We start from the raw sequence: 23,566 nt of genomic DNA, 5'->3' as shown, positions 1-23,566 counted from the left end.
ACTCCCTGCCTTCATTCCTGATGAAGGGGCCTGATGAAGTATGTTGCCTGACCTACAGTGCTTTTCCAGCACCACTCTAATCTACACCTGACTTTCAGCCTATTCTAATGAAGAAAATCAAGTGGGCCCCAAGAAAGGGTGGTCAAACACATCACTGAGGCGGGGAAGGTGAAAATCACTACCATGTTGGGATAAGCTGCGTGAGGGTATGAAGCAGGAACATTAATGGAATACTATGTGCCCATTTATAGTAAATCAGAAGGGAAACAGACCCTTCAGTCCAACCCGACATCTCAATCTAATGCATTTGCCAGTACTTAGCCCACTTCCATCTAAGTCCTTCCTATTCATATTCCAGCAGCTAATTCCATACACACACCACCTTCTGTGTGTAAAACGTTACTCTGCAGGTCTCTTTTTAACCTTTCCCCTCTCACTTTAAATCTATACCCTCTAGTTTTGGGCTCCCCCACTCAAGGAAAAAAAAAGACTATAGAACCCGACCCTATTTCTGCATTTCCATATATTGCTAGTCAGAGCTCTCAGTGGTCAGTACTTACTTAATAAGATTCTGAAATGCGTAGCCATCTGTCCATTGCTCAGTGAATGAAGCTCCATGCCGCACCGTAGTGAAGTGCCCAAGTCGCAGACGGTCCTGCATACTTTTGTCTCGACAGGCGAGCTTCTCCTGTTTTGACTAAATATTTTTTTAAAAAGCAATGGATTAAAAAAACTACATATTAAATTGCTAACTCTTCATCCACTGAATTGCTGTGCTCACAAAGAATGACATCCTAGGATCACAAAACTAGAAAGGCTGAAGAAACCAAGACCACTGTACACCCATTTATCTAAATATTCTCTTACTTCTCTTTCCTTTGTCTTCCAAAGTTTCCCCAAAATAGTGACATCCTGTGACTGACATTACTGATTGTGGAAAGAATATTGAACCAGACACTCAGCATCTTGTCCCCTTTTGACAATATACCCACCATCAACAGTCCACAAGCAAGTCGACTGGGAAAAATAACACTCAACATCCCATTACTTTGGCATGCTTTCAAAATGCCACCACATTGAATCTGACAAAATAACTGATTTAAGAATATAGAAAATAATTTGCGAAGTTCTGCCTCAATGTCACGATCTGAGTTGAGCATTTAAATCGACTGTCTCCTTGGGAAATGGAGGTGAATCTTATATTGTGAGTCAACTACATGAATGAGACAGCATTAAAACAAATGGCTCTCCAGACAGATACCATTCACAATCGTTCTAGCTGCTGATCAACATACCCAATAAAATGGAGGCATTCCAAACCAAAATGTAAATGTATTCATTGTTAGTAGAATATAATAAACACATTATAATAAATTACATTAAATCCCTAAGCAATTAAAATAGGAATTCTATTGAGTGTTTCTTATTATTTCATCCCAGTTATTGTATTTATGAGGTGGCAACCAATCGAATTTAGGGGAGAAGGCAAGAGATCACTCCTGTATGGTACGGGGACTGATTAAAAATGCTCAAAATCTGCAAGAATCATTTAAACTGGATGAAAAAAAAATGCAACAAAATTCTTTTTTAAAAATTCATTTATAGGAAGTGAACAATGCTGACTGGGCCAGCATTTATTAATCATCCCTCGTTGCCCTTGAAAATATGGTAAGCTGCCTTCTTGAACTTCTGCATTTCATTTGTTGTAGGTTGACCTATGTTGCAGTTAGGGTGACAGTTATAGGGTTTTGACCCAGCAACACTTATGGAACAGCAATACATTTCAATTTCAGGGTGGCGAGTGGGTTGGAAGGGTGATGCATAAAATGTTGGTGTTCCCATATATCTGCTGTCCTTATCCTAGATGACAGTGGTCATGGGTTTGAAAGGTGCTGCAGAAACAGCTTTAGTGCATTTCTCCAGTGCATCTTGCAGACCACTGCTACTGGGGGTCAGTTGTAGTTGGTGTGAATAGTTATGGGTATGGAGCCAGTCAAATGGGCTGCTTTGACCTGGATGATACCAAGCTTCTTGAATGCCATTGGAGCTGCACTCAATCAGGCAAGTGGGAAATGTTCCACCACACTCCTGACTTGTGCCTTTATTGAATAGCCTTTAAGGAGTCAGACGCTAAGTGACTTACTACAAATTTCCTAGCTTCTGACGTGCGTTTGTAACTACAGCATTTATATAGCTAGTTCAGTCGAGTTCCTGGTCAATGGTAATTCCCAGGATGTTGATAGTAGGAGTATTCTGTGAATTGACAAGCAATACGCAAGAGGATGGTACTGAATGCACTTTCTATTTTACACAACAAGACTAGCCTCCACTCTTTCCTTCTTGTCCTCAGGGACTACAGTGGGGCCATTGCAAGAAACCAAGAATTAAAAGACTTGTGTTAAAGCCAATGGAGTACTTTTAGGAAAAGCTTGGCAACCAATTTGTGAAGAGCAAGAAGTCACAAAAAGCAATGTGATAATGACTTGAAAACCTCTTTCTCACGGATGGCAGCTAAGAAATAATCATTGGCCAGGATACATTGACAAACTGTCTGCACTACTTGAAAATACTGCCATGGGATCTTTTGTATCTGTGTGAGACAGCAGACAGGCCATCATTTTAATGTTTGTTGACATTGAAAAAGAGTCTAGTAGAGAGTGAGACCTTGCTCGATACCACACTGGTGGGAAAGCAGATGCTGCTAAAACAAAGTCAATCAAAAATTTTCATGAAACCAAGTTCTGTTCTTCAAAACATGAAAGTTCGCTCCACAAAGAATTCTACCAAGAATTTCCAGTGGATCAGTCCTTTGAAGGTTAGCATCTCAAATTAATGTCCATAATACCTTTTCTATTAGTAGCTTTTTACTCATCGTCACACATTTATTTAACCGTTCTTTGTATCTTTCAAGCATTTTCTGTTGCTCATCTATTTGTCTTCTTAAATCACAATTCGTCTGAAAGAGAAAGAAAGAAAATCAATGACCTACTGCATTTAAAACAAAGTACAACAGCTTCTATCATTATTGACGATACCAACACTGCCTTTAAGTTTAATGACAAATAAAGAGCACGTCTAACATATTTCACTGCAATTTAAAACATTTAATTTTGTTGGTGAAAGAGTCATAGGGGAAAAAAACATTGCTGTCCTTTAATTGCACCCTCCTAGCTTACAGATGCCCTATTGGGAAAGTTAAAAACAGAGAGTGTACTGCAGTTGAAATATTGTGTTTGGGCATATATTACTGCAATACCTTCAACAGTCCATTCTTTTTAAGTAGGTTAACTAAAAAAAGAAAATAAAATCAGAAACTCCAATCCCGTGCTGCGCATAGACAAGTTCTGAATCACTGAGTGACAGAAATAGTTTCCACATTAATAACTGAAAAACTCTCACAACTTTCCACACAGTTAAGCTCATTAGCTTGTGGGATATAAATGCACAGAAGTCACCGTAATTTCTTTACTAACCAAAGGGAGTTGTTGGGATGCAGCAGTGATGCTGTCCTTGCAGCTTCTTATCCAGTCTAACCTGAGATAATGGTTTCTTTGCTCAAGCTGGCTAGAAGCATACTGCAAATGTTTAAAATATTGGACCACCCCAACTTGGCCCTCAGCAAAAAGTAGACAAAAGCTGGCACGGGGAGAGTTGGAAATCTCACTTGGAGATCACTGTGGATGACTCATGAAGTGGAAAAAAGTGTCATTAGACTTTGCAACACAGGTATGCAGTTTTGAAAAGGAAGATACTGATGCAAGGGGAGCTTTACTTGGAGGGTGCTTTTACTGGGAAGTTGCTTGGTAGTTCTCCACATTACTCAGGAATATGCACATTCTGACTCACCAAATATCAATCTTTCATGATCAGTAGTTCTTTTCCTGCCCTTTTTTTTGAAAAGATGTGCAACTAACCAAGACTGTAAAATGCTTTCTGCTTCTGATGGTAGTGAAGATAATCAATTATAAAATTCACCAAATGTCACTTTGAGGAACATTAGAACTACCAGAGAAGTAAAAACAACTGAAGATACATCTAAATTAAAAATAAATGCTTCTCCACCTCAAAGATAAATGTCAAGTTTTCCAAAATCATCACAACTGCCTTTAAATGGAAGATTTCCTGACAACAACCCCTAAAGAGATTCCTAATCATGTTTTACAGAAGTTGTGCATGTTTTTGAAGATTAGGTATTTGATCAGCTGAGGAAGTGGGCTGAAAAATGGCAAATGGATAATTGTGATGTCTTGCATTTTGGAAAGTTAAATCAAGGTAGGAATTTTATGGTGAAAGGTAGGCCTTAAGGAGTGTAGTGGGATGGAGGTATCTTGGAGGTCAGGTTCACAGTTCCCTCCAAGTGGAGTCACAGGTAGATAGGGCAGTGAAGAAGGCTTTTGGCACACTGGCCTTCATCAATCAGGGCAAGGAGTATAGAAGTTGTGTAGTTATGTTGGAGTTGTACAAGACATTGGTGAGGCCGCACTTGGAGTATTGTGTTCAGTTTTGGTCACCTTGCTAAAGGAAGGTTGTTATTAAACTGGAAAGAATGCAGAAGAAATTTACAAGGATGTTGCCAGGACTCAAGGGTCTGAGTTAGATGGAGAGGTCAGACAAGCTAGGCAAGGACTTTTTTCTTTAGAGAATAAGAGACTGAGGGGGGATTTTATAGAAGCGTACATGATCATGGCAAACATAGTTAGGGTAAACACACTCAATCTTTTTCCCCCCCAGAGTTGGGGAATCGAAGACTAGAGGGCATCAATTTAAGGTTAGAGGGGAATGAATAAAAGAGAATCTGAGGAGCAACTTTTTGTACACAGAGGGTGGTATGCATATGGGATGAGCTGCCAGCATAAGTGGTTGGGGCAAGTAGATTAACAACATTTAAAAAGCATTTGGACAATTACATGGGTAGGAAAGGATTAGAAGGCTATGGGCCAAATGCAGAGAAATGAGTTTAGCGTGAACGGACATTTTTTCCAGCATGGACCAGTTTGGGTCAAAGAGCCTGTCTGTGATGTAGGACTCTAACTATGACAGAAAACAGGTGAAATCATTCACTGAATGGTACTGACAAACATATGACTATTCCCCCATTTCAGATCATAGATAACATTAGATTAGATTTTTTTAGATTACATTACAGTGTGGAAACAGGCCCTTCGGCCCAACAAGTCCACACCGACCCGCCGAAGCGCAACCCACTAATACCCCTACATTTACCCCTTTACCCTAACACTACGGGCAATTTAGCATGGCCAATTCACCTGACCTGCACATCTTTGGACTGTGGGAGGAGACCGGAGCACCCGGAGGAAACCCACGCAGACACGGGGAGAACGTGCAAACTCCACACAGTCAGTCGCCGGAGTCGGGAATTGAACCCGGGTCTCCGGTGCTGTGAGGCAGCAGTGCTAACCACTGTGCCACCGTGCCGCCCAAGGAGCAGCTTGGGCAGTAAAGCAAGTCGAGAAGAACCATTTTCACAAAGATATACATCTCAGCGTATCAAATTATCTCAGTTAACATAATACTAAGCTACCCAACACAAGCGGTTTTACATAATATTTACAGCTTGTACTTGTGTTCAGGTTCCAACAGGATGTATTTTCACCTGCTGTGTTAATATCGGCCACGTACTTTATCCCAATTCGGAGTTGAAGGGGCACACTTCGACTGCCAACACGCTCAATTTCTTTTGGCATGCAGCCAGGAGGCAGTGCATTACACGTTAGCTCAAACAAAGAGAGTTCACGGGCAGAGTGCACAGTGCTTAGAACAGTCGCACCATTCACGATTCATTTGCAAATTCAGTTCTCCAGCTGTTACTAGCCTTGCATCTTTCCCAACTTCAGACTAGACTATTTCCATAAGTTACTATATACACTGATGTGGTTGGCAAGAGTATGCACTGCTGAAACAAAATGCTAGAAAGACGCAGACTCTTTCCAGTTCGATTTTGTCACTAGGGACATTTTCTTGCATTCCAGTATATTTTCTTTCACAGGATAAAAGAATCCACAAATAAAATCACCCTTTGGACTGAAGTCAGCTTCATTTCCAATTTGAAAGGGCAGCTCATTTCACAAACAGGACACGTCAGGACTGGCCTGCACAACAACAGGCTTCTTTCTGTCTCCAAGCTCACGTGGCTGTATAACATGTTGGGAAATGGTCCATTTTCCCTTTACTGCCTGGTAGACACACACTTCAGTTTTAAGGTCATTTTAAAGAAAAAGACAATTATGACATGGGGAGCTGTTGCTTTCTAAGATATGGACACACACACAGACACCCCCACCCACCCCAAAATGTTACTTCAATCTGATATTTCAAGAGATTTACTTTAGCTGCACAACAGTCAGACTAAAATCATGAAAGCCCATGTTTGTCTGGAATCACCTGCTTTTCAAAAGTCTAAATTAGATTCTGCAATAATGCTGATTTGCATTCAATTTGGTTTTTAAAAACCAATCTCCTTCTGAGAGTTTAAACTAATCCTTTACAAGGATTTGAATGATTCAATAATTTACAACTCAAACGACAAAACAGGAATTTAGTGAAAATGACATCTTAACATTATGACAATTTGGACAAAAAATCTGGAATAAAACAACCTACTTTACAGCAATAATTATGAAGCATTTCTACCATTAAATCCATGAAAAAAAAATCAGGCTTGTGTCTCCTTTTTTACTAATCTCAAACACAATATCACCCATAATTAAGTAGACAATTTATGACTAGATCAGAATTAGAATTTAAAAATTAGAAACATAGGAATGTATCAGATTGAAGACCACTGCAGTTCACCTCCAGTATGAGAAACTATTCCTGTAGTTATTTGTTTCACTACAGACTAGGGCAACATGACGGTGCAGCAAACAACTTTTCACAACAGAGTCAGAGCTCCTGGAATGGTAATGAAACAATCAATATAACGTTTGCCAAACAAAGCAACAAGTCTACAAGTGAATTAAAAGACACTTTCTGCATCAAACAGGCACAGGCAGAATAGTAAACGTCAACAGAAACAGATGTAACCTAAAGAAAGATGATCATCGCATGAATAAGTGTCAGTGACTCTGCCTGTGGTGGGCACGACACACAAGAGACCCGATTTAAAAAGTTATTATTTTCAACACCATTTGTTGCCAGACTTCTGTGAAGATGACTGCATTTCACCTTAACCAAGACTGATACAAGAACACAATTCTTGAACACAGACTATGTAATTAAATAGATAAAGCCTGAAAATATCATCCTTAAAAAAAACATGAGAACACAACAAACAGGAGGATGAGCACACATAACCCATCATCCTGTCCTGCCAATCAATATAATCATGGCCATTCTACGTATTGGTTAGATTAGATTACTTAGTGTGGAAACAGGCCCTTCAGCCCAACAAGTCCACACTGACCCTCCGAAGAGCAACCCACCCAAACCCATTCCCCTACATTTGCCCCTTCACCAAACACTACGGGCAATTTAGCATGGCCAATTCACCTACCCTGCACATTTTTGGACTGAGAGGGGAAACTGGAGCACCCAGAAGAAACCCATGCAAACACGGGAAGAATGTCTGTGTGAAGTTTACACAGTCGCCGGAGATGGGAATTGAACCCGGGTCTCTGGTGCTGTGAGGCAGCAGTGCTAACCACTGTGCCACCGTGCCGCCCAAACTGCTAACCACTGTGCCACCGTATTCATATCCACTTGCCTGCCCTCTTCTCAAATTTACTGACACCAAAGATCTTTGCACTCCAACCTTAAACATGCAACCTGTGAAAACAATCTCTAAGTATACAACAATCCTTTCATCCCAGGAACCTGTTTAGTGGCCTGTTGCTGTACGTCTTCAATTCAAATATATCCTTCCTTAAATATGGAAACCAAAATGGTATATAATATTCCAGATGTGATCTCACCAAAGGCCTGTACAATACTAAGGCTTTATTTGTGTACTCCAATCTTTTGCAATAAAAGCTAACATGCTATCCATCTCTTTCTATCTGCACGTCCACTTTCTCTGTTCTTTGTTCATGCACACTCAAATCTCTAAGTAACATTTACAACTTTCATATCTTTTAAAGAATACGCTGCTTTTCAATTCTTATAACAATCAGTCCTCACTACTCCTTACCTTTCCATTTAGCTTTGTATCATCAGTAAACTTAGATATATTACCCTCTGTTGCCTTTGACCAAGTCACTAATACATTTTGTAAATAGCTGAATTCCCAGCACTGATCCTTGCAGCACTCTACTATTCACTACCTGCCAACTTGAAAATGCCATATTTAAGCCTATTCTCTATTTCCAGTCCCTTAACCAAACCTCTAACTGTGGTAATCTATTGCAGAATCCAGAAGAATAAATCTCTCTCTCTTCCGGGCATGGACTACTCACTGAAAAACTATTCCACAAGAGCCACAGCCTTCCAGAGCCTCGTCCATTTGAACACCGTTCAATATAGTTTGGTCAGGAAGTGTTGATAAATATTTGACCAAGACAAGACATCCCAGTTGCTGTTGCTAGACAACGTACATCTTTCAGCTTAAGGTTCCTGGATATCCGTCAGCTGTGAAACTCTTGGGTAATTTTCTCTCCTAATTTCATGGTAGGAACAATGCAACTTCCGGTCTTTAGACATGTGCCCCAAGTTAAAGATGATCAAAAATAATACTCGGAACATGGAAGAAACACAAAACCACAAATATTTTCTCTTCCCATCTAATTCTGGCAAAAAGCAATTCAACCATGGAACTGACAGGCAAATTGGAATCAGTATTGGCTACATGAAATGTAATATCTTTTTTGGTGCTGCAGAAAATGAACTACAGTATATTTTATCAAAAGGTTGTGTGCTTATAAAAACAAAACTCTCAACCCTTTGTGATTAGATGCTGGATTATTTAAAAATGATTTATATTATTTATGCTGTATTCACGGATTCTTGTGCATTGTTACATCAACAACTATAATTGTTGTTAGACTGGATAAATAAGCCTATATGTATATTATTCTTGCTTCAATAGAATGAGAAAATATGGCCTTTATCTTACGCACTCTTTACCCCTGGGTTCACTATTGTGTACATTGTGAGCTGAAAATGTGTTGCTGGAAAAGCGCAGCAGGTCAGGCAGCATCCAAGGAATAGGAGAATCGACGTTTTGGGTATAAGCCCTTCTTCAGGAATGAGGAAAGTGTGTCCAGCAGGCGAAGATAAAAGGTAGGGAGGAGGGACTTGGGGGAGGGGCGTTGGAATTGCGATAGGTGGAGGGAGGTCAAGGTGAGGGTGATAGGCCAGAGTGGGGTGGGGGCGGAGAGGTCAGGAAGAAGATTGCAGGTTAGGAAGGCGGTGCTGAGTTCGAGGGATTTGACTGAGACAAGGTGGGGGGAGGGGAAATGAGGAAACTGGAGAAATCAGAGTTCATCCCTTGTGGTTGGAGGGTTCCCAGGCAGAAGATGAGGCACTCTTCCTCCAACCGTCGTGTTGCCATGGTCTGGCGATGGAGGAGTCCAAGGACCTGCATGTCCTTGGTGGAGTGGGAGGGGGAGTTAAAGTATTGGGCTACGGGGTGGTTGGGTTGGTTGGTCCGGGTGTCCCAGAGGTGTTCTCTGAAACGTTCCGCAAGTAGGCGGCCTGTCTCCCCAATGTAGAGGAGGCCACATCGGGTGCAGCGGATGCAATAGATGATGTGTGTGGCGGTGCAGGTGAATTTGTGGCGGATATGGAAGTGTCCCTTGGGGCCTTGGAGGGAAGTAAGGGGGGAGGTGTGGGCGCAAGTTTTGCATTTCTTGCGGTTGCAGGGGAAGGTGCCGGGAGTGGAGGTTGGGTTGGTGGGGGGGGTGTGGACCTGACGAGCGGGTCACGGAGGGAGTGGTGTTGTCAGAATGCTGATAGGGGAGGGGAGGGAAATATATCCCTGGTGGTGGGGTCCGTTTGGAGGTGGCGGAAATGACGGCGGATGATACGTTGTACATGGAGGTTGGTGGGGTGGTCGGTGAGGACCAGAGGGGTTCTGTCCAGGTGGCGGTTGGAGTGGCATGGCTCAAGGGCGGAGGAGCGGGAAGTGGAAGAGATGCGGAGGTGGGCATCGTCGACTACGTCTGGCGGGAAATTGCAGTCCTTGAAGAAGAAAGACATCTGGGTTGTACGGTTTTGGAACTGGTCCTCTTGGGAGCAAATGCGGCTGAGACGAAGGAATTGGGAATATAGGATGGCGTTTTTACAGGGGGCAGGGTGGGAGGAGGTGTAGTCCAGGTAGCTGTGGGAGTCGGTCGGTTTATAATAAAAGTCCGTGTCGATTCGGTCACCCGAGATAGAAATGGAAAGGTCTAGGAAGGGGAGGGAGGAGTCTGAGACGGTCCAGGTGAATTTGAGGTCGGGGTGGAAGGTGTTGGTAAAGTGGATGAACTGTTCAATCTCCTCGTGGGAGCACGTGGCAGCGCCGATACAGTCATCGATGTAGCGGAGGAAAAGGTTGGGGGTGGTGCCAGTGTAGCTGCGGAAGATGAACTGTTCCACATATCCTACGAAGAGGCAGGCATAGCTGGGGCCCATGCGGGTGCCCATGGCTACTCCTTTGGTTTGGAGGAAGTGGGAGGATTGGAAAGAGAAGTTGTTCAGGGTGAGGACCAGTTCAGTCAGTCGAAGGAGGGTGTTGGTGGAAGGGTACTGGTTGGTACGGCGGGAAAGGAAGAAGCGGAGGGCTTTAAGTCCTTCGTGATGGGGGATGGAGGTGTACAGGGACTGGATGTCCATGGTGAAGAGAAGGCGTTGGGGACCAGGGAAGCGAAAATCATGGAAGAGGTGGAGGGCGTGGGTGGTGTCCCGATCGTAGGTGGGGAGTTCTTGGACTAAGGGGGACAGGACCGTGTCGAGGTATGCAGAGATGAGTTCGGTGGGGCAGGAGCAGGCTGAGACAATGGGTCGGCCGGGGCAGTCAGGTTAGTGGATTTTGGGCAGGAGGTAGAAACGAGCGGTACGGGGTTGTGGGACTATGAGGTTGGAGGCGGTGGATGGGAGATCCCCTGAGGTGATGAGGTTATGGGTGGTCTGAGAGATGGTTTGGTGGTAGGAGGTGGGGTCATGGTCAAGGGGGCAGTTGGAGGAGGTGTCCGCGAGCTGGCGTTTAGCCTCAGCGGTGTAAAGATCGGTGTGCCAAACTACTACCACGTCTCCCTTGTCTGCTGGTTTGATAGTGAGGTTGGGGTTGGAACAGAGGGAGTGGAGGGCTGCACGTTCCGAGGGTGAGAGGTTGGAGTGGGTAAGAGGGGTGGAGAGGTTGAGGCGGTTAATGTTGCGGCGGCAGTTGGCTATGAAGAGATCGAGGGCGGGTAAGAGGCCAGCACAGGGTGTCCAGGTGGATGGGGTGTGTTGGAGGCGGGAGAAGGGGTCGTCAGAGAGTGGGCGAGAGTCTTGGTTGAAGAAGTAGGCGCGGAGGCGAAGGCGGCGGAAGAATTGTTCGATGTCACGCCGCATGTTGAACTGGAATGAAGTTGGGAATGAAGGTGAGGCCTCTGTGAGGATTGATCTTTCATCCTCAGAGAGGGGTAGTTCTGGAGGGATGGTGAAAACACGGCAGGGCTGGGAGCTAGGACCTGATGTGGGACTGGAGCTGGGAGTGGGGGCGGGGTTGAGCGTGGGGGCGGGGACGGAGCTCGGCGTGGGGGCGGGGTTAGACGTGGTGACGGATACGGCATGTGGGCGGGGTTAGACGTGGTGACGGAGAACGGCTTGGGGGCGGAGACATGCGGCGTTGTGGTCGTGCAGGTTGGTGATGTCACTGGGGGCGGAAGTGAGCGCAAGGATTCAGGCTTTAACCATTAGGGCTATCGAATATGCAATCTAACCATGAATATGGAAAACTATTGCAAATAAGCCAAAAACTACAGCAGCATCATTTCAACAAACAGAATGCAAACAACTGCAACTCTGTTTGATAAAGTCTATCACACAAATTATAATACTAGCATTATTTTAGAGACACTCTGCTGGTGGATGTTCCTGAGTCTAGTGCCATCTGGTGGAATTGAAGAACAAAACAATGTCTTTGGAAAATCCAGTCTCCACAAAGCAGGCCACCTACTACTCAAAAAGAAATCCAAATCTATCCTTAAGAAATGTCTATAAAATCACTACTTAGTTCAACCAGAATTTTTAAAATGTATGCTTGCATAACCTGCTTCTCTGCCATTACCACAAAAAAAAATCAGCTTAACCTCTCACTATTGTATTTCTTTTAAAGTAGTTTAAAAAAATATACTTCACTGAACAAGCCCTATAAAAGTAAACTATTTAAATCATTCCCATTCTGGTAGTTTGGGTGCCTCCTGGATGCTTATAAAAATGAAATGTATTAGTCCCCTTTTCTATCTCACTCACAGAACAAATCCAACATCAGTTTTTCATCAATATTGCCATCAAACAGCTTCCCCACCAGGGAACATTTTTTTACTGGGCAGTCTGTTCTGTAGTACTAGGTCACTGCCTACTCAGTCACAAACTGGAGCTGAAATTCTGTGCAGCACCAAGTTCGAAAACCTTCTATCACCAGATGCCCAAAGACGTTACTCAGTCGTACTTAAAAAAAAACTCAAATCTCAATTTCTGAAGAATTGGCTCACATCTATTCTATGAGGGAAATTAATGGACTTGAAAAGCCTGTGGTAGCCACACACATTCTCTCTATGCCTGCAGGGCATATAATGCCAGCCACATAAGTTAAATCAGCACTGCAAGCCCATTCAAAACATTGCACTGCGACTCGTTGGTTAGATGCTAGAACAACAAAAACATGTTTTGGCAAAATATGCTGAACAGAATTCCAACAGGGAACTCTTTTTGGCAGCCACTTGCAGAGCAATACTATTAGATCTATGTGCCGAATTAAAGCTGGGAGATTTTGTGGTTCAAAACGTTTTGCAATAGAAAAGCACAAAAAAAAACACAAGACAATTTCAGTAGTTTTTGCATGAAACGCATTCGATTCAAATCATAGCAAGCCAAAACGTAAAACAATTAAGTTGGAGTCAACCATATGGATTAAAGTGTGGCTGTTTCAACGCAAGGGGTATCAGGAATAAGGGTGATGAACTTAAGAGCATGGTCCAGTACTTGGAACTACAATGTTGTGACCATAACGGAGACATGGATTTCACAGGGGCAGGAATGGTTGTTGGATGTTCCAGGGTTTAGATCTTTTAAAAAGAACAGTGATGAAGGTAAAATAGGAGGGTGAGTAGCATTGTTCGTTACAGAGTGCATCACAGCTGCAGAAAAGGAGGTTGTTGAGGAGGGTGTGTCTACTGAATCAGTATGGGTGGAAGTCAGTAACAGGAAAGCAGCAGCCACTTTATTGGGTGTTTTCTATTGACCCCCTCCCAATAGCAGTAGAGAGATGGAAGAACAGATTGGACAGCAGATCTTGGAAAGATGCAGATGTAACAGCACTGTTGTTATGGGTGTCTTCAACTTTTCCAATATTGATTGGAACCTCCTTAGTGCAGATGGTCTGGATGGAGCGGATGGTCTGGAGGTGTATCCAGGAAGTATTCCTGACTCAATATGTAGATAGAGCGACTTGCGGGGCAGCATCTTGGATTTAGCAACGAGCCAGGCCAGGTGTCAGATCTCAGTGGGAGGGCATTTTAGCGACAGTCACCACAACTGCCTCACCTTTACCATAGCCTTGGAGGGGGATAGGAACAGCCAGTATGGGAAGATATTTAATTGGAGGAGGGAAAATCATACTGCTATTAGACAGGAGCTGTGGAGTATACATTGGGAACAATTATTCTATGGAAAATGTACAACAAATGTGGAGGCTGTTGGGAAAGTTGGATAACTTTGTCCCACCAAGATAGGCAACAAGAGAAGAGGAGCTTCTTGTCAAGAGGAAAAAGGAAGCTTACTTTAAGTTGAGGAAGCAACGATATGGCACAGCTTTAGAGGAATACTGGGTAGCTAGGATAAAATTCAAAATGGACTGAGGAGAGCTAGGAGGGGGAATGAAAAAGCTTAGTGGGAAGGATGAGGGAAAACCCAAAGGCCTCCTGCACTTAATGTGAGGAGTAACAGCATGATTAGAGAAAGGGTAGGGCCAATCAGGGATAGTGGAAGAACTTGTGCCTGGAGTGTGAAGAGGTAGGGGAGGCCCGAAATGAGTTTTTTGCTTCAGTAATCACGAGAGAGAGGGACCTTGTTGATAGTGAGAACACCGTGGACCAGGTTAATAGGTTTGAACAAATTGATATTAAGGAAGTGGATGTGCTGGAAATTCTGGGAAGCATCAAGATAGATAAGGCCCCAGGGCCAGGCCAGATATATCCAAAGTTACTACGGGAAGCTAGAAATGAGACTGCTGTGCCTCTGGTGATGATCATTGCAACCTCACTCTCCATGAGAGCAGTACCAGATGATTAGAGGGAGATGAATGTTATGCCTTTGTCAAGAAAGGGAATAGAGAAATCCCTGGGAATTACAGACTTATGTCTGTGGCAAACAAGGTACTGGAAAGGATTCCAAGAGATAGGATTTATGATTATTTGGAAAAACATAGTTTGATTAAAGATAGTATGGCTTTGTGAGGGGCAAGTCATGCCTTACATACCTTACTGAGTTCTTTGAGGATGTGACAAGACAAGTTGATGAAGGGCGAGCAGTGGATGTGGTGTGTATGGATTTCAGTAAGGCATTTGATAAGGCTCCCCATGGTAGGCTCATTCAGAAAGTTAGGAGGTACGGGATACAGGGAAATTTGGCTGTCTGATTACAGAATTGGCTGGCCAAAAGACAACAGCGAGTGGTAGTGGATGGAAAGCATTCTGACTGTTGGTTAGTGACTAGTGGTGGTCGCAGGGATCTGTTCTTGGGCCTCTGCTCCTCGTAGTTTTTTATAAATGACTTGGATAAAGTAGTGGAAGGATGGATTAATAAGTTTGCCAATGACATAAAGGTCGGTACTGTTGTATATAGTGTCGAGGGCTGTTGCAGTCTACAACACGACATTAACAGGATACAGAGCTGGGTTGAGAAGTGGCAGATGGAGTTCAGCCTGGATAAATGCGAAGTGATTTATTTTGGAAGGTTGCATTTGCATGCTGAATACACAGTTAAAGACAAGACTCTTGGCAGTGTGGAAGAATAGCAGAAATCTTGGGGTCCACAAACACAGATCCCTCAAAGTTGTCACACAAGTTGATAGGGTTGTGAAGAAGGCGTATGGTGTTTTGGCTTTCATTAACAGAGGGATTGAGTTTAAGAGTTGCGAGGTTTTGCTGAAGCTCTATAAACCCCTGGTTAGACCACACATGGAATACTGTGTCCAGTTCTGGTTGCCTCATCATAAGAAGGATGTACATGCTTTAGAGACGGTGCAGAGGAGATTTACCAGGATGCTGCCTAGATTGGAAGGCTTGTCTTATGAAGAGAGGTTGAGTGAGCTAGGGATTTTCACACTGGCAAGAAGAAGGAAGAGAGATGACTTGATAGAGGTGTGCAAGGTAATGAGAGGCATTGATTGAGTAGATAGCCAGAGATTTTTCTCCAGGGCAGAAATGGCTGTTATGAGTGGTCATAGTTTTAAGGTGACTGGAGGAAGGTGTAGGGGAGATATCAGAGGTAGGTTCATTACACAGAGAGTGGTGGGTGCGTGGAATGCACTTCAAGTGGTGGTAATAGAGTCAGAGACATGAGGGACATTTAAGTGACTGCTGGACAAGCACATGGATGGCAGTAAATTGAGGGGTGTGTAGGTTAGGTTGAGTTGATCTTAGATTAAGATAAATGCTCGGCACAACATCATGAGCTAAAGGGTCTGTACTGTGCTGTACTGTTCTATGTTCTATATACACTGATATTAATCCATCCACATTAAAACAATAGTTTACCAAGGAGATTTCAGTCAAAGCTGAGACTCAGGCTAGCACATTTCAACTTGAGCGATAATCAAATATATGATGACTAAATGCAAGGACATATCAGTTTGAGTAACTCTCCAAATATTCAAAAGATAGAAAGAAGTAGGGAGTGGTTAACTGCAGAAAAGAACTTCAAGGAGACTGGAGTTTCTGATGGAGCATTTCATCTTCAGCATGTTCAGGTTAAGGGAGGAGCACCTTTGTCTCCACCTGGAGAAAACATATATGCTTCCTCTGACCACCTACACTGGCCTGTGTGCACTTTCCTTCATTATTTATAAGAACTAGTGGCCTTTGAAAATTACCTGCAATTTTCTTTCATGATGATAATGCAGACAATAGACAATAGGTGCAGGAGTAGGCCATTCTGCCCTTTGAGCCTGCACCACCATTCATTATGATCATGGCTGATCATCCTCAATCAGTATCCTGTTCCAGCCTTATCTCCATAGCCTTTGATTCCACTATCCTTGAGAGCTCTATCCAACTCTTTCTTACACAAATCCAGAAACTGGGCCTCCACTGCCTCCTGGGGAAGAGCATTCCACACACCCACCATTCTCTGGGTGAAGAAGGTTCTCCTCATCTCTGTCCTAAATGGCCTACCTCTTATTTTTAAGCTGTATCCTCTGGTTCGGGACTCACCCATCATCGGAAACATGTTTCCTGCCTCCAGTGTGTCCTATCCTTTAATAATCTTATATGTCTCAATCAGATCCCCTCTCAGTCTTCTAAACTCAAGGGTATACAAGCCCAGTTGCTCCAATCTTTCAACATAAGATAGTCCTGCCATTCTAGGAATTGACCTCGTGAACCTACGCTGCCCTCCCTCAATAGCCAGAATGTCTTTCCTCAAATTTGGAGATCAGAACTGCACACAATATTCCAGGTGCGGTCTCACCAGGGCCCTGTACAGCTGCAGAAGAACCTCTTTGCTTCTATACTCAATCACTCTTGTTATGAAGGCCAGCGTGCTATTACCTTTCTTCATGACCTGCTGTACCTGCATGCTTGCCTTCATTGACTGGTGTACAAGAACACCCAGATCTCTTTGTACTGCCCCTTTACCTAAATTGACTCAATTTAGGTAGTAATCTGCCTTCCTGTTCTTGCCACCAAAGTGGATAACCATACATTTATCCACATTAAAGTGCATCTGCCATGCATCTGTCCACTCACCTAACCTGTCCAGGTCACCCTGTAATCTCCTAACATCCTCCTCACATTTCACCCTGCCACCCAGCTTTGTATCATCAGCAAATCTGCTAATGTTACTATTAATACCATCTTCTATATCATTAATATATATTGTAAAAAGCTGCGGTCCCAGCACTGATCTCTGCTGTACACCACTGGTCACCGCCTGCCATTCCAAAAGGGAGCCGTTTATGACTACTCTTTGTTTCCTGTCAGCCAACCAATTTTCAATCCAAGTCAGTACTTTGTCCCCAATACCATGCGCACTAATTTTGCTCACTTTCCTCCTATGTGGGACTTTATCAAAGGCTTTCTGAAAGTCCAGGTACACTACATTGACTAGATCTCCCTTGTCCATCTTCAGAGTTACATCCTCAAATAATTCCAGAAGATTAGTCAAACAAGGCAAGGGAGGTTAGGAACATGGCATCAATTTCAAAGGAGGGTGCCTGTAAACAGGAAAGTGGCTTGAAGTGTGTATACTTCAATGCAAGAAGTATACGAAATAAGGTAGGTGAACTTGCAGCGTGGGTTGGTACCTGGGACTTCGATGTTGTGCCTATTACGGAGACATGGGTAGAACAGGGACAGGATTGGCTGTTGCAGGTCCCAGGGTTTAAATGTTTTAGTAGGGTCAGAGGTGGGGGTAAAAGAGGGGGAGGTGTGGCATTGCTTGTCAAAGATAGTATTACAGCTGTGGAAAGGACGATGGATGAAGACTCGCCATCTGAGGTAGTTTGGGCTGAGGTTAGGAATAGGAAAGGTGAGCTCACCCTGTTAGGAGTTTTCTTACAGGCCTCCTAATAGTCCTAGAATCGTAGAAGAAAGGATTGCAAGGATGATTCAAGAGAAGAGTGAAAGTAATAGGGTGGTTGTTATGGGGGCTTTAACTTTCCTGATATTGATTGGGAAAGCTATAGCTCAAGTTCGTTAGATGGGTCAGTGTTTGTCCAATGTGTAGATAGGCCAACAAGAGGTGAGGCCATACTGGATTTGGTTCTGGGTAATGAACCAGGCCAGGTGTTAGGATTAGAGGTAGGTGAGCACTTTGGGGACAGTGACCACAATTCGGTGACTTTTACTCTAGTGATGGAGAGGGATAAGTGTGCACTACAGGGCAAGAGTTATAGCTGGGGGCAGGGAAATTATGATGCGGTGAGGCATGACTTAGGATGTGTGGCTTGGAAAAGTAAGCTTCAAGGCAAGGGTGTAATTGATATGTGGAGCTTGTTCAAGGAGCAACTATTGAGTGTCCTTGATAAGTATGTACCCGTCAGGCAGGGAGGAAAGGGTCGTGTGAGGGAGCCGTGGTTTAATAAGGAATTGGAATCCCTTGTTAAATGGAAGAGGGCGGCCTATGTAAAGATGAGGCGTGAAGGTTCAATTGGGGCGATTGAGAGTTATAAGGTAGCCAAGAAGGACCTGAAGAGAGAGCTAAGAGCAGCAAGGAGGGGACATGAAAGGTCCTTAGTTGGTAGGATTAGGGAAAACCCTAAGGCTTTCTATAGGTATGTCAGGAATAAAAGAATGACTAGGGTAGGAATAGGTCCAGTCAAGGATAGTAGTCGGAAGTTGCGTGTGGAGGCTGAAGAGATTGGGGAGACACTGAATGAATACTTTTCGTCAGTATTCAATCAGGAACAGGACATTGTTGTCAATGTGAATACTGAGTCACAATTAAGTAGAATGGATGGCTTTGAGGTACGTAGAGAAGAGGTGTTGGAAATTCTGGAAAGGGTGAAAATAGATAAGTCCCCTGGGCCTGATGGCATTTATCCTAGGATTCTCTGGGAAGCAATGGAGGAGATTGCAGAGCCATTGGCCTTGATTTTTATGTCCTCGTTGTCTACAGGTGTAGTGTCAGAAGATTGGAGACTAGCAAATGTGGTTCCCTTGTACAAGAAGGGGAGTAAGGATAACCCTAGTAACTATAGGCCGGTGAGTCTCACTTCTGTTGTGGGCAAAATCTTAGAGAGAATTGTAAGGGATAGGATTTATGAACATCTGGATAGGAATAATGTGATCAAGGATAGTCAGCATGGTTTTGTGAAGGGCAGGTCGTGCCTCACAAACCTTATTGAATTCTTTGAGAAGGTGACTAAGGAGGTGGACGAGGGTAAAGCGGTAGATGTGGTGTATATGGATTTTAGTAAGGCGTTTGATAAGGTTCCCCATGGTAGGCTACTGCAAAAAATACGGAGGTATGGCACTGAGGGTGAGTTGGAGGTTTGGATTAGGAGTTGGCTGGCTGGAAGAAGACAGAGGGTAATAGTTGATGGCAAAGGTTCATCTTGGAGTGCCGTCACTAGCGGTGTTCCGCAAGGATCTGTTTTGGGACCATTGCTGTTTGTCATTTTTATAAATGACCTGGAGGAGGGGTTAGAAGGTTGGGTGAGCAAGTTTGCGGATGATACGAAAGTCGGAGGAGTTGTAGACAGTGAGGAAGGATGTGGCAGGTTACAGCGGGATATAGATAAGCTGCAGAACTGGGCAGAAAGGTGGCAAATGGAGTTCAATGTAGCTAAGTGTGAGGTGATCCACTTTGGTAAGAATAACAAAAAGATGGGGTACTGGGCTAATGGTCGGATACTTGGTAGTGTGGATGAGCAGAGGGATCTTGGTGTCCATGTACACAGATCTTTGAAAGTTGCCACCCAGGTAAATAGTGCGGTGAGGAAGGCATATGGCGTACTGGCTTTTATTGGTAGAGGAATTGAGTTCCGGAGTCCTGAGGTCATGATGCAGTTGTAGAAGACTCTGGTGCGGCTGCATCTGGAGTATTGTGTGCAGTTTTGGTCGCCATACTATAGGAAGGATGTGGAGGCACTGGAACGGGTGCAGAGGAGGTTTACCAGGATGTTGCCTGGTATGGTAGAAAGATCGTATGAGGAAAGGCTGAGGCACTTGGGGTTGTTTTCATTGGAGAAAAGAAGGTTTAGGGGTGACTTGATAGAGGTGTATAAGATGATTAGGGGTTTAGATAGGGTCGACAGTGAGAATCTTTTTCCACGTATGGAGTCAGCTATTACAAGGGGGCATAGCTTTAAATTAAGGGGGGGTAGGTATAGGACAGATGTTAGGGGTAGGTTCTTTACTCAGTGAGTCGTGAGTTCATGGAATGCCCTGCCAGTAGCAGTGGTGGACTCTCCCTCATTATGGGGATTTAAGCGGGCATTGGATAGGCATATGGAGGATAGTGGGCTAGGATCGGCGCAACATCGAGGGCCGAAGGGCCTGTACTGTGCTGTATTCTTCTATGTTCTATGATTTCCCCTTCATAAATCCATGCTGACTCTGTCCTATCCTGTTACTGCTATCCAGATGTGTCATAATTTCAGCATCTTTCCAAACACTGAGGTCAGACTAACTGGTCTATAATTTCCTGCTTTCTCTCTCGCTCCTTTCTTAAAAAGTGGTACAACATTAGCCACCCTCCAATCCGCAGGAACTGATCCTGAATCTACTGAACTCTGGAAAATAATCACCAACGCATCCACGATTTCCCGAGCCACCTCCTTCAGTACCCTGGGATGTAGACCGGCAGGCCCCAGGGATTTATCAGCCTTCAGACCTAACAGTCTCTCCAACACCAATTCCTGGCAAATATAAATTCCCTTTAGTTCAGGTCCTTCAGCCACTGTTACCTCAGGGAGATTGCTTGTGTCTTTCCCAGTGAACACAGATCTGAAGTACCAATTCAACTCTTCTGCCATTTCTTTATTCCCTGTAATATATTCCCCTGTTTCTGTCTTCAAGGGCCCAATTTTAGTCTTAACCATTTTTTTCCCTTTCACATACCTAAAACAGCTTTTACTATCCTCCTTTACATTTTTGGCCAGTTTACCTTCGTACCTAATTTTTTCTCTGCGTATTTCCTTCTTAGTAATCCTCTGTTGTTCTTTGAAAGCTTCCCAGTCCTCCGTTTTCCCACTTATCTTTGCTATGTTATACTTTTTCACTTTTGATTTTATATGTTTCTTAACTTCCCTTGTCAGCCTCGGCCACCCCTGCCTCCTCATAGGATCTATCTTCCTTTTTGGAATGAACTGATCCTGCATCTTCTGCATTATACCTAGAAATATCTGCCATTGTTCCTCCACTATCATCCCTGCTAAGGTATTGCACCATTGAACTTTGGCCAGCTCCTCCCTCATAGCTCCTTTATTCAACTGAAATATTGTCACTACCGATTGTACCCTCTTCCTTTCAAATTGCAGATTGAAGCTTAATGTATTATGGTCACTACCTCCTAATGGCTCTTTCACTTCGAGGTCCCTGATCAATTCTGGTTCGTTGCACAATACCAGATCCAGAATTGCCTTCTCCCTGGTAGGCTCTAGCACCAGATGTTCTAAGAATCCATCTCGGAGGCACTCCACAAAGTCTCTTGAGGTGCAATACCATCCTGATTCTCCCAGTCTACCTACATGTTGAAATCCCCCATAACAACTGTAGTAACATGGGTGGGATCAGACTGCAGCAGTAGCTTAGTGTCTTACAGAACCACTGAGCCTGAAGCAAGCCTGTTAACACAGCACCTCTCTTCCACAGGGAGTACGGTTGCATTCTTTGCTTGTGTTATAGACTCAGGACTAACTCTGTGCAATTTATTATAACATTAATGCTACTGACAGATAATTTATGCTCGGTCATTTGATGGTTCAAGAGATGCCTAAGGAAAAAAAGTAGCCAATTAAACTGGACCATTAGACACAGGTGCTCTACTTGTCTTTTCATGTTGATGTAATTCTAGACAATACTCTGAAGTGGTGCTCCATGATACAGTAGCATTGGCCGCAAATACAGTTTACTTTTGCAGATGGAGTCTACTTTCATTAATTCTGTCTTCATATCTTTCTCATCGTCTTTATTTAAGTTTAAACCCTAATTTCAGACCCAGGTTTCTCACCTTCAAACTAAATGGGAGATTCAATCAAGTTATGATCACTTACCAACTAATTTCCTCTCCACTATACCACAGTTACTCTGTCATGGGTGTAAAGTGATTTTAAGATATACCTCTGCAGTTCACTAAATTAAAAAAACACAGACTTAGTCAAAAACAGATTTTTTACCCTCAGTAAATCGTCAATTCTTCCCTCCTTTTTCTCCAGGTCAGAACTTTTGCTGCTTTCCAGGGCAGTTAGCTTTTCCAGCGTGAAGTCTGTCTGCAAACACATGAAACTGTTTCTTTAGTAATTCTTTTTAAAATGCAGCTTTCAGAGACGAACAACAGATAACAGACAGATAGAATATGATTTATTTTAACTCAATTCTTGCATTCCCATTTTGTAAGCATGATCAACAACTATGAATGATGTATATGCACATAATTAGTTTCTGGCATCTGGGTAAAAATAATCAAATATTTGCACATTGTTTAATTATTATTTTCCAAACTTGCAAAATTTCAAAATTCAAATGCTAACTGATCTAAAACGTTACTATTTTAGCTGAAATAAGAAGTGAACAGGGTATCACATTTGTATGTAAAATGAATATTTCTCATGTTATATCACTATCTCTGGACATGGAATCTAGCCAACAGTCCAATATGATGTGTTTGCAACTCTAACACAAGCCTTATTTTAGAAATTCAGTGCATCAATGCAACATGTCTTAACATGGTGAACATTAGACAGGGATGTTCCTCTCCATGGGCTTTCAGTTTTATAAGCTTTGAAACAAATATTTATAAATGAATGTAAATGAGCAGGACAAGTGACACAAGCACACATGATGTAACCAGCAGCCCCTAACCCCAACAAAACACACTTTCTCCAAATTCCCAACACCACCTCTTCTAAACCCCAAATTAAAACAGGAACAAAAACAACTTAAGGGAGCGATTTTGAATTGCAAATACATGTAGATCTAAACATTTATTTAACTATTTTGGATTAGACTCTACAAATTAAAAGCCAAAGATTGAAATGAGATCCGAATGTTAGGAGGAACGGTTGTAACAAACATATGGAATGAGATATTCAAAGATGCTCAGTACTAATTCCTTTCAAAATGAAACTGCACTAGTAATGGGTTGTAAGATGAAGTTAAGTATTCAATTAATGTAGAAGCAAAAGTACTCCACAGATTGCAGGAAGATGGTAGCTTTCTGGTAGTGTCAGTCAACAATGAAACCGGAGGTAAATGTTTATGTGCTGGGACATGGGTTCAAACCCATCATAGCAGAATTTGAAATCAATTAATAAAATCTGGTACTGAAAGCTAAACAATACTAACTATAAAACAATCAATCGTCATAAAAACCCAACTGATTCAGTAGTGCCCTTTGGAGAAAGAGATCTACAATCCTTATCAGGCATGACCTACACCTAACATCTAAAGACCCTCAGCAATGTGGCTGTGTAAATAAGGGTTAATTATATACTGGGACTGCAAATTCAAAATAGCAGATGTTCTAGGGGCAATTTAAAAGA

At 43.1% G+C, this 23,566-nt stretch overlaps 1 protein-coding gene across 6 annotated transcripts in view; it reads right to left on the bottom strand.

Moving 5' to 3' along the window:
- The window catches only part of tlk2 (tousled-like kinase 2), a 207,382-nt gene that overhangs the window by 83,161 nt on the left and 100,655 nt on the right, over positions 1 to 23,566 (bottom strand). For all 6 annotated transcript variants that reach the window (XM_043675313.2, XM_043675314.2, XM_043675317.2 and 3 more), the window contains 3 exons: positions 22,202 to 22,294; positions 2,846 to 2,956; positions 561 to 697 (listed from right to left, as the gene is read on the bottom strand). In XM_043675313.2, coding sequence (XP_043531248.1) covers positions 561 to 697; positions 2,846 to 2,956; positions 22,202 to 22,294 — 341 coding nt within the window. The remainder of the gene's footprint in view (positions 1 to 560; positions 698 to 2,845; positions 2,957 to 22,201; positions 22,295 to 23,566) is intronic.

This window comes from Chiloscyllium plagiosum, unplaced genomic scaffold, assembly GCF_037043375.1.
Source record: "Chiloscyllium plagiosum isolate Xiang-an unplaced genomic scaffold, Cpla_swu_hap1 HiC_scaffold_32, whole genome shotgun sequence".
In the NCBI taxonomy this organism is placed as follows: domain Eukaryota; kingdom Metazoa; phylum Chordata; class Chondrichthyes; order Orectolobiformes; family Hemiscylliidae; genus Chiloscyllium; species Chiloscyllium plagiosum.
The sequence above is the reverse complement of the archived record's forward strand: the minus strand, read 5'-3'. Positions and strand labels throughout refer to the sequence as shown.